This window comes from Ornithodoros turicata, chromosome 3 (assembly GCF_037126465.1).
Source record: "Ornithodoros turicata isolate Travis chromosome 3, ASM3712646v1, whole genome shotgun sequence".
Classification (NCBI taxonomy): Eukaryota; Metazoa; Arthropoda; class Arachnida; order Ixodida; family Argasidae; genus Ornithodoros; species Ornithodoros turicata.
In genome coordinates this window covers 14,183,700-14,198,117 of record NC_088203.1, presented here as the reverse complement: position 1 = coordinate 14,198,117, position 14,418 = coordinate 14,183,700, and the positions used below count along the sequence as shown (strand labels likewise).

At 46.5% G+C, this 14,418-nt stretch overlaps 1 protein-coding gene and 1 long non-coding RNA gene across 4 annotated transcripts in view; one reads left to right on the top strand and one right to left on the bottom strand.

Moving 5' to 3' along the window:
- The window catches only part of LOC135388165 (SAM and SH3 domain-containing protein 1-like), a 187,256-nt gene extending 182,707 nt beyond the window's left edge, over positions 1-4,549 (bottom strand). For both annotated transcript variants that reach the window (XM_064617541.1, XM_064617542.1), the window contains exon 1: positions 4,033-4,549. In XM_064617541.1, coding sequence (XP_064473611.1) covers positions 4,033-4,458 — 426 coding nt within the window. In that variant the 5' untranslated portion in view covers positions 4,459-4,549. The remainder of the gene's footprint in view (positions 1-4,032) is intronic.
- On the top strand, positions 1,203-12,434 carry LOC135388168 (uncharacterized). Of its 2 annotated transcripts, none has more exons than XR_010421294.1 (3): positions 1,203-1,515; positions 9,498-9,752; positions 12,375-12,434. It is a non-coding gene; the product is annotated as an uncharacterized LOC135388168 (long non-coding RNA). The 2 variants fall into 2 exon arrangements; XR_010421295.1 differs by lacking the exon at positions 1,203-1,515 and adding an exon at positions 9,247-9,287.
- Positions 12,435-14,418: the final 1,984 nt, after the last annotated feature.

Sequence of the window (14,418 nt, the reverse complement as noted above, 5' to 3'; positions counted from 1 at the left end):
AAACGATGTCAAACTTTGGCCATCATATAGCCGACGTTTTATTGTTGGATTGACAGAAGAGAGGTTCCCAGGTTCATTGCAGTCCACGCGTAGCTCCAGGTGACAATCGGTAGCCTGACATCGCGATTATTTTAACACTTGAGCAATGGCGTGAGACATAAAACTAAACACCGAGCAAGGATTTAACCAAACTGCACATTGAAGGTATTCTGTCTTGATACTCCTTTGTACTCAATGATGAAGCCGGCGAGCAACGTATGTTCAAAAGTGTCAATGCCACGACATATGTTTATGCCCAAACGTTAAAGTGGGACTCCGCAACAAAATCACCAGAATGATTGTGGCATATAGGTGTAACCCTTTTAATGTCAGGTACATACAAAATATCTTGTCCCATGATGCACCATTCCCGCAACGTAAAGTATAGCCCCGCTATGCAAACTGCCGACGAGGTACGATCGGATTTGTACCTTTCGCACAACGCGAACGGACTCGGGCGGGTACACGAGCCGTTATGCACAATCCCCCTAATTACCCGAGTACCTTATGCACAAACGAGTCGGAAACCGTTATCGGAACAACGCAGCGTTCCTTCACACGTCAGACAGAAGTTCTTGAAACTGGAGATACGAAAACGGGCGGCCAAAACTGTAATCCGTGGAGAGGCCTGCAGCACCAGAGGGAGACTCGCGCAAAGCATTATGCCGCGGTGCGACTTCGCAAATGCGCGCCTTTCCGGTGATTACGACTGGATTAAGGGGGAAATATTTGCGTGGGAGAACTTCTGTTTGTTTTTCACTCGACAAGCTCGGCGGGGCCCAGCCGATGAGAAACTGCCTCGGAAACGGTCAAAGCGCCAACATGCTCAAGTACATGGAAAGAAATGTCGCTACGCATGGTGATGATTCGGCTCCTTGAGCAACATGACGCCGTGTTAGTATTGCGTGGTGTAGATTGATAAAGAATGCACAAAATGATTATCATTCTATACAATTCATACGATCTCCAATGCGTTTTCTGCTCTTGCCAACTGTGATATATTAGTACAGATACCACTGGCCCTGTCACTAAGCTGTTAATAATGGAGGAGTGCCTTTGACGCAGCCGCTCATGACACTATCTATGGATCTTGCGCATCCGGTGATTTGCAGACGACTATCACTGGGTTCATTTTATTTCGCTGGACGACAGTCAGACAGGAATGTCCCATTGTGATGGGATTTTCTTTCACATCGCTAGAAATATCCATCGACAGTATTCACACGAACGGCATTCCGCAGAATACTCCAGCGGAATATTCATAAAACGTCATAGTTTTCTGATGCCACGTGAGCGTGGGTGCTCAACGTCACGTCTTTTCGTGCTCTCTCAACTGCAGAGAATGTCCTACGGCTCAGCCACAAGGTATTCCGTGGCAGACGACAACTCAATTGCAGACGACAGCGACGATGGTGTCGCCTGCTATGCTCCCGCCGCTATGCGAATGCTCAACATGACACGGGGCGGAACTCAGAAGTGAGCAATTTTTTTTTTCCTTTTTCACCAGAATATTCCTTGGGATGTCACTTGTGCGAATACACGGTAGACGTCCAGAGTCAACCTTCCGACATGTAAAACATCAAGGAAGTGACAGTTAGAGTTGCCCGAAATCCTGCAATAGCAAGATTGCGTGTATTATGCAAAAATGATTTTTTTTCTTAACGGTGTTTTTTACAACAGGTGGCACGTATTACGTGACGTCAGGCGCTTCGGTTACTATACTCAAAACGCCTGCGCAAGCCTTGACCGAAGCGCCTGACGTCACGTAATACGAGCCACCTGTTGGGAACCTTTTCCATGGCCGTCACGTGACATCAGTCTTGCTCATTCCGATTGGGATGTCGGAAGGGGAGAGTAAGAGGGCCTACAGTGCGTGCAGGAAAAAATCCATCAGCTACGTTTATCGTTCTTTTATAAAACATGATATATGTGGTAGTACATTCCGGAAAATATTTGGGAAAGGGGGCACTTGCGATGCCCCTTTAAAACACGAAAGTGTTGAAAGATGAAAGATTTCTTAGGCAAATGGAGGCGTTGTATGTATTTGTCCCTTCTGTGTTGTTCCAGCCTCAGAACATCAGTGCTTTCATGCACGAAAGCGTTGCTCGTTCGGAGCCGCACTATGAGTATCGAAGGCTGCTCTTCTCTTGACGATCACCACGTGTTGGCATAACAGAAAGAGTGCGACATCATTCATCTCTCGGAGCCGGCTTTCCCCCACATGTCCAGTCATTCGTCGTTACCGGGTATGACTGCCGCCAGGGTTATCTATCGTTTCAATACTTCACCCCCCGATGTGCACCACAGGGACGGCCGGGGCACAAATGGCTACGAGGAGATACGCGGGGGCATTTGCAAGGTAGGGAGGGACGAGCATTTCCCGCTAAATGTGACCCCGACATACAGGAAACCTTGCCTACTTTCGGTTCGAGAACAACGCAAAAAAGAACAGAAAACAAAAAGAAAAAAGCCAGTGTCTCGGACGGCTCTGGGTATCATGATCACGAAACTTATGGTGTCGCGGGCACTGGAACCACCTTCAAGTCCGCGGAAGAAACGCTCACCAAAGGCGCAAACCTGCAAAAATACGTGCGGATGTTGTTTGCTTCAAGACGTTGCTAGAAAGTGGGCAGACGATTACAAAGATATACTTGCAGTCAACAGACCGGAACGTTCGCAGCTGACCCTATTACTCACTATATTACAATTTAGCCTGCGTGCATGTGTGCCTTGCAGAAAGGAACCTAATTTGGAAAGATATTTATAGCGCCCGCTTCATTCGTGTGCGACAAGCCGTGGATTTTATAGTAATCCTTTCTCCTGTCGTCATCGCCGTCTGAGGCATCGAATTGCCGTTGTAAGCGGATATGGCCGCGCAGTCAAGGTCGAGGAGGCAGAAGCAGACCAAACAAGATCAGTCGAACACTGAATAGCTTGACGTATTACAGGAGTATCAAACCACGGGGGAAAGCCCGTGAGAAGAATAAAGGTAGAAAATTGCCATGGTACAAGTTTCTTCTTCTGCGCCATTCAATGTACATAAACACGATGACTTGAGAGGTCTGATGACAGAGATTTTGAAACGCTCGACAACCTGCAATTTCTTGCAACATTGTAAAGAACGACGCAGACGACACAATAGCAGTGTTGCTCAACTGTGCCAGGTTCAGAGTCTCGCTCTACATTGCGAAAACATTTCGAATGATTATTTCCCTTCGGGACAAGATCTAATATTATTCATTACTAACAACAGCGAGTGATTTTTCGCCTGCCTTGCTTCATCTCCGCACTTCCCGGAACTGTCGTCTGCTACCTCCAGCGTACAGCACATCGCAATGTCCACGCGCATGTCTCCAACGAAAACGAATTCCTTTCGAACAAGAAGCAAAGGCGGGGGTCGCGCCCATACAATGAGCCCCCCGAGCGAGCATTTAGGGGTCACTCACCACCACCACACACACATACGGAGCTCGCACTGGTTGCACTAGCCGCATTCCAGGAATAACGACAGACAGCGAAAACGGCGTTTCGTTCTTGCAAACCTACGCGCTGTGTCATCACATTGCCAGGCAATGTCTACAAGCTATTATCTGGTTCGAACAAACGTTGGCACAGCGTGTCCAGCCACCGGAGCGAGAAGAACCTGTTTGTTGTACGACTTTGGAGGGGGCTAAATAAACACAGAGTGGACTTTATTACGTGTTCGGCGACTTGGAGTGTAATTCGATGCTTCTAATGTGGAATTCGAGACGCGTGTTCGCGTATCCAGATCGGGCGACTTGAGTGATTTGGGTCAAGGCGAATGTTACTTTCTTACGTTGGAGGAGGAAAGTCGATATAAAACGGTGCGTTTCGAACATGTCAAGACATTTATGATGTCGTATGGCGTGCTTTTCGGACTGTACGTATGCATGTTCGCCGAATTACCGCAAACAGAAACAACAGCGTCGCTGGAGGCATCTGTGTTGAGTAATGTTTTCAAACAGCACTCACCGGATTAGTGTAGGGCATGCTGCTGAGCCGTATCCCATCGCGTCCCATCTTATCCCGAATGAGCAGCTTGAGTTGCATCTTTGGAAAACAGACGAGCTCGGCTTTCCCCTCTTCGTACTCGTCGGTGAAGTATCGCAAGGTATTGTGTGGGCCAGGCTGCAGGTCTTCGTCCACTGCTCGAGAATGCCTGGCGGCCTCCTCGAGCGTGAAGTACACGGCCGTTCCACCTTGCTCGAGCAGCACACGCACAGCCTGCAACACACGCTCGCGGTGTTTGGGGTCGGAGACGCCAATAGCATCCAAGTCGGCGTCTCCGATCTGTTTGCAAATCTCCAAGTCGTCGTAGCCATTATCCACGAAGCTCTCGGCGTACTGCGGAAGCCCAAGGGCTCGCAGCCAGTCGGACACGATGCTGTGCTCACTCATAGCATGCTTTGAAATGTCAAGCGCACACACAAGAGTCAACGCGGAAAGTGCTTTCTCGCTTCCATTGCCGCCATCGGTTGCTCACTCACTCGCCGAGCGTCTGTTTCGGACGCCAGCGCGCCAGCGGCCAGCGGGCGCGGGGGAGCCGCTTCCGCTCTCTAGCTTCCGCTTTGGCACGTAGAGCCACCTAGTGAAGACGAAGGAAAGCTGCCTGTGAATGGAACTGATGGGCTCTTCTGCTTGCTGGGGTCGAGGAACGGCTTCGGTGGAAGAATCGTACAAAAAAATTTCATCAATGATGCGATGGGATGAGTAGTACATTGGACATTCTAAAGCAAAGTCTGTCTGGGGAAGGGCGAGGCCTTCTCAGGGGTGCAAAGAGGGGGAACAAAAGTATTACAATTAAGTCCTTTCGGACACTGGCGTAGCCAGGGGGGGGGGGGGGGGGGGGTTACGGGATTCACCCCACCCTCGAAACTGTACCTTTGGTAGTGCATTTGAGAGATGAAACCAAGAAGGAAATCCTCCTCTCCTATGTAAACTTCCACAGAACCCCTCCTGGAATATTTTTCTGGCTAGGCAGCTGCTTTCGGAAGTACTCATCAGCAGGTATCCTAGTTTTCCGTGATTAAAAAAAAAAAAAAAAAAACACGATAAAATTTCGGGAAGTCCGCGTTTTTCCGCGTCAACAACTGGCGCATACATAACTTACGGTCTGTCCCAAGTCCGCATAATGTAAACCGGCTAGGTCGGAAATCTACTCATACACCGTAACACAGAATCGTTATAGAGGCCTGTAATATTAAATACGCTTTATTTTGCTATATCTCCGTTCCTGTATACCGCTATAGTAGCGGTTTTGACGAGTATACAACCGCGCACACAGCACAGAAATGTTCGAGGCACACTATCTCAAAGCATTCAACAAAAAGATAAAACAGCTGCATTAAACTATATCTGGAGCATCCCGGCGGCATTATCCTGCTTAAGGCGCTGGCATTAAAGCCGGAACAAACTTCCCAGCTTGCTGAAGCTCCGCTCCACATCAGCTGTGGCAGCGGTATCGAACAATCTGGGAGTGCGTGGGAGTATACCTTGAGCCAGGGCCTCCAAAAATACTATCGGATGGACTATTTCGGTGCTGGGGTCTTCAGCTACCTGTTTGTAGACCGCCCTCTCCTGTCGACATTCCTCGTGGAAGTGTAGCGTATATTTCAGAGTACTGAAGTCGTTAGTGTTATCCGTGCCTGGCCTCACGGTTCGGCCTCAAAATCACTGTTCTCAGCAGCACAGAACGAGTTTTGAGACTACTGATTATTTATGCGGCATTTACAAATGACAAACCCGCACTTTTTCCGTGAGGAGTATCAAAGTGCGCGTTTTTCCGAGTCCACGGAATCCTAAAATCCCTGCCATAAGGTTGTATAACTCCATTATTGGAAATATTCGCAACACACGTGTGTAAAGTGATAAAACCTGCAAGCCATGCCTGAGGGCGGATAAATGAGTGTCAGTTAAACTTTTGTCATAACTTCCGAACTGAACAAACGTTTAATTGACAGAGTAACAGTTAAAGAACCTATTCATGATAATTAGAACCAATTGTGTTTTAGGCCCAGACAGCCACCAATGTCCGGAGGACGTCCGGAAAAAGTCCAAACGTATTTTTTCTCAGAGGATTTCCTACGGACCTCTGACGGACATGCGTCGCGGACATAATTTTTATATCTAAAAATTATCGAAGCTTCACAAATTGACGTCCCTTGCCGGATATCCAGAAGATATCCCGTCGCGGCTGTTTCAAGAATTGTCCGAATCATGTCTGATGGGATGTTATGTGGAGCATTTATTACGAGAGTCAGAGAAACGCGGGACCGTGTAGCTCTGTGTAAGTTTGTCTTTCGCTGGACCAACTGAATGTCTCAAACTGAAAGCAGTAAAAAATACAGACGTCATTGTGATGGTGAGATAATGCTTCAAACAATTTCTGACTTCAGTGGTTTTTGTGTACATAATCGAATTAAACTTAGGGTCTTCACCCTCTATTTTGACTCGAAGGCGAACGGGAGTTTCCCAGAAGCTCGCGAGACAAACATAGCATTTGTTTTCTCATAGGAAATGCCACTGCCGCATATGCCCTTCTAAGTATGAGCTTTCTGGACTTATGCTTATGCTGGACTTATGCTGGAGAAGCTTATGCTACTTTTCATTGCTTTGCGTGCACGTCCTGCGCATATGGTGATATCCAGTTGTCAGCAATAACATTGTTCCATTGGTCAAATAAATTCAGAACTTAACTGTAGTAAAAGACTTGTTACAGTTCATGCACAGTAAAAGTGCAGACACACGTGCATGAGGAGGGGGTGGTTGGGGGGTCTCGCTGGTAACGTCCCGTGTCCCTAAAATGTCCCACAGGTTGTCTACAAGATCGCCAAAAGGATGCCTCAAGATGTTGCATTGGCAGTCCTATCATCACCAGAGTACATCATCGGGACGGCTTATAGACATCCGCCGGACATCATGTTGTCATGTGGATGTAACATGGTTTACATGGTGAAACCCGCTGAAATCTGTTTTGAACCCTTGATTTACGTGTTTGTCACCTCAGGTAAACCCCGGAAGGAGTCGCGTTCAACCTCGTGTTTTTTGTTTTTGTTTTTTCAAACGTGGATAGTAATTAAATTACGAGTAACTCGTGACTGTAAGTACTGACTTTTCAGTAACTAGTCACAGTAGTTATTACGTTTCTACAAGAGTAGCTTCTAACTGTAACTGGTTACCGCTTCAGGTTAAAATAACTGTAAAATGTAACTGTAACTAAGTTGCTCAAGTATGGCAATCTTTTCCCGCGCATCAGTCCCTATGTCGTTCTGCGGAGGCCTCAAGTACACTGTCATTTTTTTTTCAACCAGGAAATCCACGAAATTTGTCATCCTATACGCAACTAGGACGACCTAAAGTACTGGAGTAACCCCCCCCCCCCCCCCCGTGGTGTTAAAGAAGCAATGAGGTAACATTGAACGTGGTTCGAAACGTTGCCTCATCTGTCATGCTGTCCACCAGGAGTCACCATGCAAATTATTTCCGCACTGCGGTGTATTATAGCTGCGCAATCGTATTCAAAAACGGCCGGAGAAAGCAAACGCGGACGGCCGACACGATCCTCGCGTGACGTGGAAAAGCCCCGAGCCCTTTTTTCTTCCCAGCTAAAGCACCGCTTATACATGTTTGGGCTGTGTCGCTGCACGTCACGGATCACGTGCCGGGGATCACGTTACGTCAGGACGTCTTCTAGGTTATGCGATGCGCTCTTTTCACGAGGACAGTATTTTTGAAAGGTGGTGTGAAACAGAGGACTCGCGCTCTCACTGTAGGTCACCTGCGCTCACCGTTCTATAGCAGGAGCTCAACTTATTCGTTGCGGAACACGCCGCAGAAAAAAAAAACAAATAAAAAGTATTTTGGGGGTCACCTCAGTACTCCTTTAAAGGTACTATCGCATCCGGGAACGTATGTATGAGACGGTAATGTTCGTCATCTCTTCACAGTTGACTTAGCCTAGTTTTCTACTTCCGAAAACAGCTTACATATTAAATAAACGAGTTTTAAAGATTCGCACTCCCTCAGCAGCTAACACAATGATGACGTAACCCCAGGCGCATACGCCGTCTCTCGCTTACCAGTGTGAGTTCTGACGTGATTATGTTGACTGGAAAGCGGTGTTACGCTCCTGGCTGTACGAACACGTCCGACGCTAACCAAAAACAACATTCCCCGCAAGGCGATCACAGAGCAGACGCCGTCCCCTAGTATTCCGGCTCGCCCGCACGCCTGTGGGTCGGTCGCCAAGGCTACCAAGGTCCCTCAAGCCGCTCTCTGATTGGTCTCGTCCGTGCCCAAAAGGGCGCTCACTCACTGGCCTTGTCCGGGTGACGTTTCCAGAGAGGGAATCCCGGAATACCATCAATTTGCGTCGTCTGCTCTTGCCATGTGTTACATCAAACTGAACAGGGACAATGCCACCAATCCGCGTCGGATTTTCGGCATCACTATCAGTGATGACAGTCAACAGGAGGCCGCGGCGGGGCCACTGCCTGGCCAGGTGATGTGTGGGAACGCCCCCGTAACGTCACAGTGTCGTCTCATGACGCCGCGTATACGCCTCTGTGCGCGGGAATTTCAGATTACGTATATTCCGGTGATTTGCGAAGCCTATGCTAAATTATGCCGTACAGCTTCACGCAAAGTGGCGCAAAACCCTGGGAACGTATAAAATGCACTACCCCTTACAAAAATATATACGACCTGATCCGTCAGGACTCTCTACACATTTCACAGTGTCGCTATATTATACCCCTTTCTACAGTCTTACGCATCAGCCTCAATTTTTACTCCCCCCCACACACACACAAAAAGAAAAAGTGAAACCCGAAAATATATAAGTGTCCAATAATAAATCGGATCTGACATTTCTTGGGCAAAACCGGATTCTACACAGTTAAAAATGAACTTTACCGCATAGCACGCTCCTAGCCAACCATCATCTCGAATGATATCGTTATCTGCCCTGATTTGTTGAAAACGGGAGGCGTACGCCTTTTCTGTGACACTTATGCTCTTCATAATTGTCACAGAAAATGCGTACGCCTCCCGTTTTCAACAAATCAGGGCAGATAACGATCATTCAAGATAATGGTTGGTTAGGAGCGTGCTATGCGGTGAAGTTCATTTTTAAGAGTGTACCTAAATACTATACCATGCACTCTGTTGATTTGTGGCCAGAATAGTGTCGCTGCGGTGCGGAACTACTACATTGATACCTATTTATGGTAAACATACACCAATTACTATTAATGCATAAAGTAATTTTCCCACTATGCTCTAGTTCCTTCCCTTCTACTTCTTTTGTTTCTTCTCATTTTTATTCTAATTTATTTGTCATTAGATAATCTAGTTTAGGGTTGATGGGGTAGCTAGGTCCGACTCCGTCGCGACTAGCTATCGCTTATCGCTTATCTATTTTTATTTATTTTTTTCAGCGACAGCTGTGAAGGGCTCAAGTTCGTGAAGATTGTGTCCCGTACGTCGCATCGCCGAAACCATTCTCCCCCTTGCAGCGAGATAAAGCGAAGGAACTGGAAGAAGGGGCACGATGCAGATTGGTCATTTCGGAGAGTCACGTTGGCTGTGACGTTGACGTCACGTGCCTCAGAGAAAAGGTGGCAGCGGTTGCAGCGGCGGCCGCTTGACATGTCAGGGCGCGTACCGGCTTCTCGCCGCCGGCAGCAACAGAGGTGACGGTAGTGTGTGTGTATGTGCGCGCAGGTGAAGTCAGCATTAATCTGCGCATAAGTATCCGTTGCTAGTAGTAAGTCTGTAGTTAGTAGTCTGTTAGCCGAGCCACAAATAGAGTGGCAGGTTTCTTCAAAACGGCGGGGAAGCAGGCAAGCTGGTGGTAACGGCAATCCATTACTGTAGAACATGAGGTGTTATGAGAAAATTTATTGTGCATGTAATACACAACTTTTGTACTCAACACAAACCACGAGATTGGGAAGAAACACAGAGAAATGAGATTGGAGAGAAATCTTGTCGTGTCTGCATTTCTCCCTATTCTCAGAGTTCTAGTAACGGATTAAATTTCCTCACTCTAAGTATTTGTCGCTATTGTTGTTGTTGCAGCAGTAAAAAGAATTAACGAAACAAGATGAGTTATGGGCGACAGAGAGGAAAATGCAATGTGCTTTACCACTAAAAAAAGCCGCTCAGCAATCTGAAACGTGCCCTTTTACAACACAAATCTTAGGGAACTGGTATTAGACACAATAGGAGCTATATAGGTAAGAAAATGCTAGGAGTTGGGTTATTAATCAAAGAGCTATCAGATACGGCCTTTGAAGTATAGAAACAAGAGTAAAAGCAAGGTTATCCGGTTGTTGCTTCCGCTGTGCGCGCTGGCTTTTGACCGGCTCTCACGAGAACCGAATGAATGAATGCCAGGCAATCAGAGGACGCTAGATTACCAGAGAGAGCAAAGCGGAAAACCATAATGGCTTATGGAAATTACCTGAACATTATATCGTTCGGGGCGAAAAGGGGAGCCGCAAAATCATCCAGAATAAAAGAAGAATACGAGAAGAGAAAATAGATATCTGGTTTAGTTGAGGTAATGTGGAAATTTCGTGAACCGGGTTTAATAATGATAGAGTGGTACTATACTGAGGCGCATATCTTTTTCCGCCATCTGTAGTTCTCGCGAAACGTGTTGGAAATTTTATTCTCTGTTTGACTGGAATAGAAGCACGGTGGGTATCTCGGGGGAACAAAGAAGAAATAAACTACCGATAAAGAGAGATGATTTCAGATTTGTACATATCTCGAGTTGGTACTCAAAATACAGTATTTTAAATACTTTTACCGGTATTTTGATACTCTACTCAATACTTGTTGCGACAAGTATTTTTAAAGTATTTAAAAGCGTTTTCAGTACTTGCTACTCAGTGCTCCAATATACTTTCCTTCCTCGTCAAGCCGTATCCAGCACACTTCACGGTCGTGTCCACATTTTCTGTTCACTGGAACTTCCCCCTTTCTTCATTTTCTTTTTCTTTCGTTTTTTTTTTTATTCGCGCATTTCTTATTTATCCTCCTGTGCAATAGGCTGGCCCCACGCTTGGCCTTGCTTGTCAATAGCCCCATCTCTTGGTCAGAAAACGGTTCCTATTCATATTGCCCGCTGAATCCCCAGGAGATTAGGTGCAAGAGAATCCCGGCATTTATTTCCTTGGTCATCAAAGCAATAAACACCCGCCAGAAGTTGCAAGATCCGAGATGACATACAGGAGGGATTACGATGTTTTGGGTCAGAACAAAGTTTACTTGAGTTCACCAAAGTTCACGAGACATTACTTGACACCGACACCTTGCAAATAAAAAAACATGCTCAAGTAGGGCGGATGAAGTTTATTCCTTTCACTTGTAAGGCCACGTTCAGAATACGCGTTTCACTTGCTGCTCATGCTAAAGTACTTTAAGGAGTATCTTAAATACTTCTTAGATTAGTTAGTATTCTACTCAAATTACTTTAAGTTTTGAGTATTTTGTACTCTATTCTTAAATACTGTTACGCCGAGTATTTAGTATCTTTTCTAAATAATTTTGCGCAGTATTTTGTACGTGTCTGCCGCGTGATTTAGAGGTGCCTCATACAAAATAATAAGCAGACGAACATGAGCACTAAGAGAATGCATGGGATGTTGAAAGGAAGCAAATCAATGCTGGAGAACTGAACGCAGCAAGGAAGCAGGATGACACGGGAACAGTGGGCGGGTTATAAATAGGGCCTTGTGTTTTCGGGTTTTTATGATTTTTGGGAAATCGAATTTTATTTCAGAAGCCGTTAAACAGAGTAAAATCATGCGGTATCGGGTGGAAAAGCATATTTTCGGGTGCAAAAAGAAAAAAGAAAAAATCGCTTATCACAATTTCGGTAATAGCATACTCCCGTACCCGTGGCTGAATTGGCACTTTGACAAGTTAGTTTTCGGGGTTTTTCTGGTTTTGCCCCAAGTGATAATGATACAAATCGGGGGTATAAACGGGTTTTACCGGGTTCAAACCTAGAACACAATGCCCTATTTATTTAGCAGCAAAGTAATATCCTGTTCGAGTGGAAATAATGGATCGAGTACAGGGGATCGCTTATAGATTCAGTGGGTCTAGGGAAAGATGAACAACATAGCTACCACGCTCTGAGAAAAGAAAAAGGAGTAATATTAGTCATTTGTAGTCAGTTCAGGAACTATTTGCAGTGTTGGGGAGTAAATTTCAATGTCAGGGAACTAAGACGGGACTAAAACAAGGACGGGGCTAGGAGCTGTACTCCATCCCCAATTTCCCTTTTTCTTTTCTTCTAGGTTGCACGCATCGGAACTTGACTGAGGGACACAGGAGAAGAATTACGAGACAACGGGCGATATAGATATCAGTATTAATTTGAAAAATAAAAAGAAGCGGATTACAATAAAATATGTTCAAGTCGGCTAAGGGAAAGGACTCATCGCGCTCTGGGGCTTGATATAGGTGTGAGGAATAAACGTGGTGATAATCAGCGGCTTTATCCGTCGCCAGACAACCGTGTGGTCAACGAATAAAATGGTCCTTGGATTGGAATGGATTGGTCCTTGATGTTACTTTCAAGCAGTGCGATGACTGAGCTTGCTCATAAATTATTATTGGACATGGATATTTGTGGCATAAATTGTGATACTTGGTGTCAGTTACCTGCTGTACAAAACGTCGCCACACAGCCCTCACTCGGAAGAGTTCACGCCGTTGACCTTGCATGACTGGTTCCCCGTCACTTTGTGCTCGTTAGGAGTGGCGACGGCTTTGTCACGCACCCCTAGTTAGTATGGTAAGGTAATGACCTTCTTCTCTTTGTCGACATTCAGGCCGGTGGAGTCTTTGAGCAAGAATTAATAACCCTTGATATGCCCTTGAACGTGACATTAATTAATTAGTGAAAGGAGATTCGTTGGAATGAGTTATGATGTGCGTTTAAACGGGGGAATTGTTTGTTTGAAGCATGGCAGCCGTCGTAAAACACAGAGAGTGGGAATTGAACCACAGACCTCGTGATTGCCGGTCAAGTGCGCTTACTATTACACTACACTGACACGGTTTCTCCTCCTCCCCCAATGGACAGGACGCACGGGTCTCCTTCGACGAGAGAGAGAGAGAGATACATGATGACAATGATATGGGGATGACTTCCGCTCACTGAGCAGAATGCTACCCCATTGCTATTGGGGTAAAATGAGAGGATGGTGATGAGGATGATGCTGACGACGCTGACGGGGTCTTAGAGGGAGTCGATCAGGCCGGTAGTTTCCAGGAATTTGATGAAGGATCGCAAGACGGACATCTGCTTTCGTGTGTCCCATGGTGCCAAAATGAGTCTGAGGTCAAGGGGTCGGCTGTCAATCCGCGCAAAGTAGTAGTAGTAGTAGTAATTAACTGAAAAAAAAATCAAAAAAAATCGAGGGAAAGACTTGGAGCAGGGTGGCTGCCCTAAGGGCGCCTGCAGCTCCATCTCATTTAGGTGGTTTTGAGGGTTATGATATGTGTTCCTGTTAGTAGCGGCAGTGTATACCGCTTTCTTTTAGGTAGACACACAATGCCTTGAGTGCCTTCATGTCTTGTTCCCTTGTAGGCCATCTTCCCATTACTTTGCAGTAAGAGAATGGTCTTTTGTCCATTGCTTGAAGTGCATGGGATAGTCTTTCCCTTGCGCCTGCTTGTTCTGGGCACTGTATAAGTACGTGTAACGTGTCCTGGGGCACTTTGCAGATGTCGCACAGTCTTGAGGCCACAATACCGAGTTGGAATTGGGTGGTGGCAGTATATAGTGCGCCGAGTCGAATCCGGTGAACAGCCGTGTGGAGGCTTCGGCCGATGTCATGAGGAATGATTGCCGTGAGATCGGGGTCTATGTGAGACAGGAAATCTGTGTGCCGGAGTGCTTGCTTCCAGCTTTCCTTGGACCGTCTGATTGTCTATTTGTGGAGGAATGTCTTGGCGTCCGATTTTGTGAAATGTATTGCCGATAACTTGGTTTTACCCAGTGCATCCTTTGCTGTCTGGTCAGCTACTTAATTTCCTGGTATTCCGCAGTGGGAAGGTATCCACTGGAGGGATATGGTGTGCCCTCTTCCCACTGCAGATGTGTATGCTTTGTAGATGTGGTACACCATTTGATCGTCCGTATCCTGCTTGATGATAGTGGCCAGGGCGGCTTTCGAGTCTGTGCAGAGTACCCACTTTTGTGCTGGGGAGCCGTCGATGTGGCGGAGGGCTTTTAGTATGGCGTGTAGTTCTGCAGCAGTAGAAGTTGTTGCGTGCGACAGGCGGTATCCCTTGGCGAAGCCTTTTACAGTGAAAGCACTTGATGATCTTCCG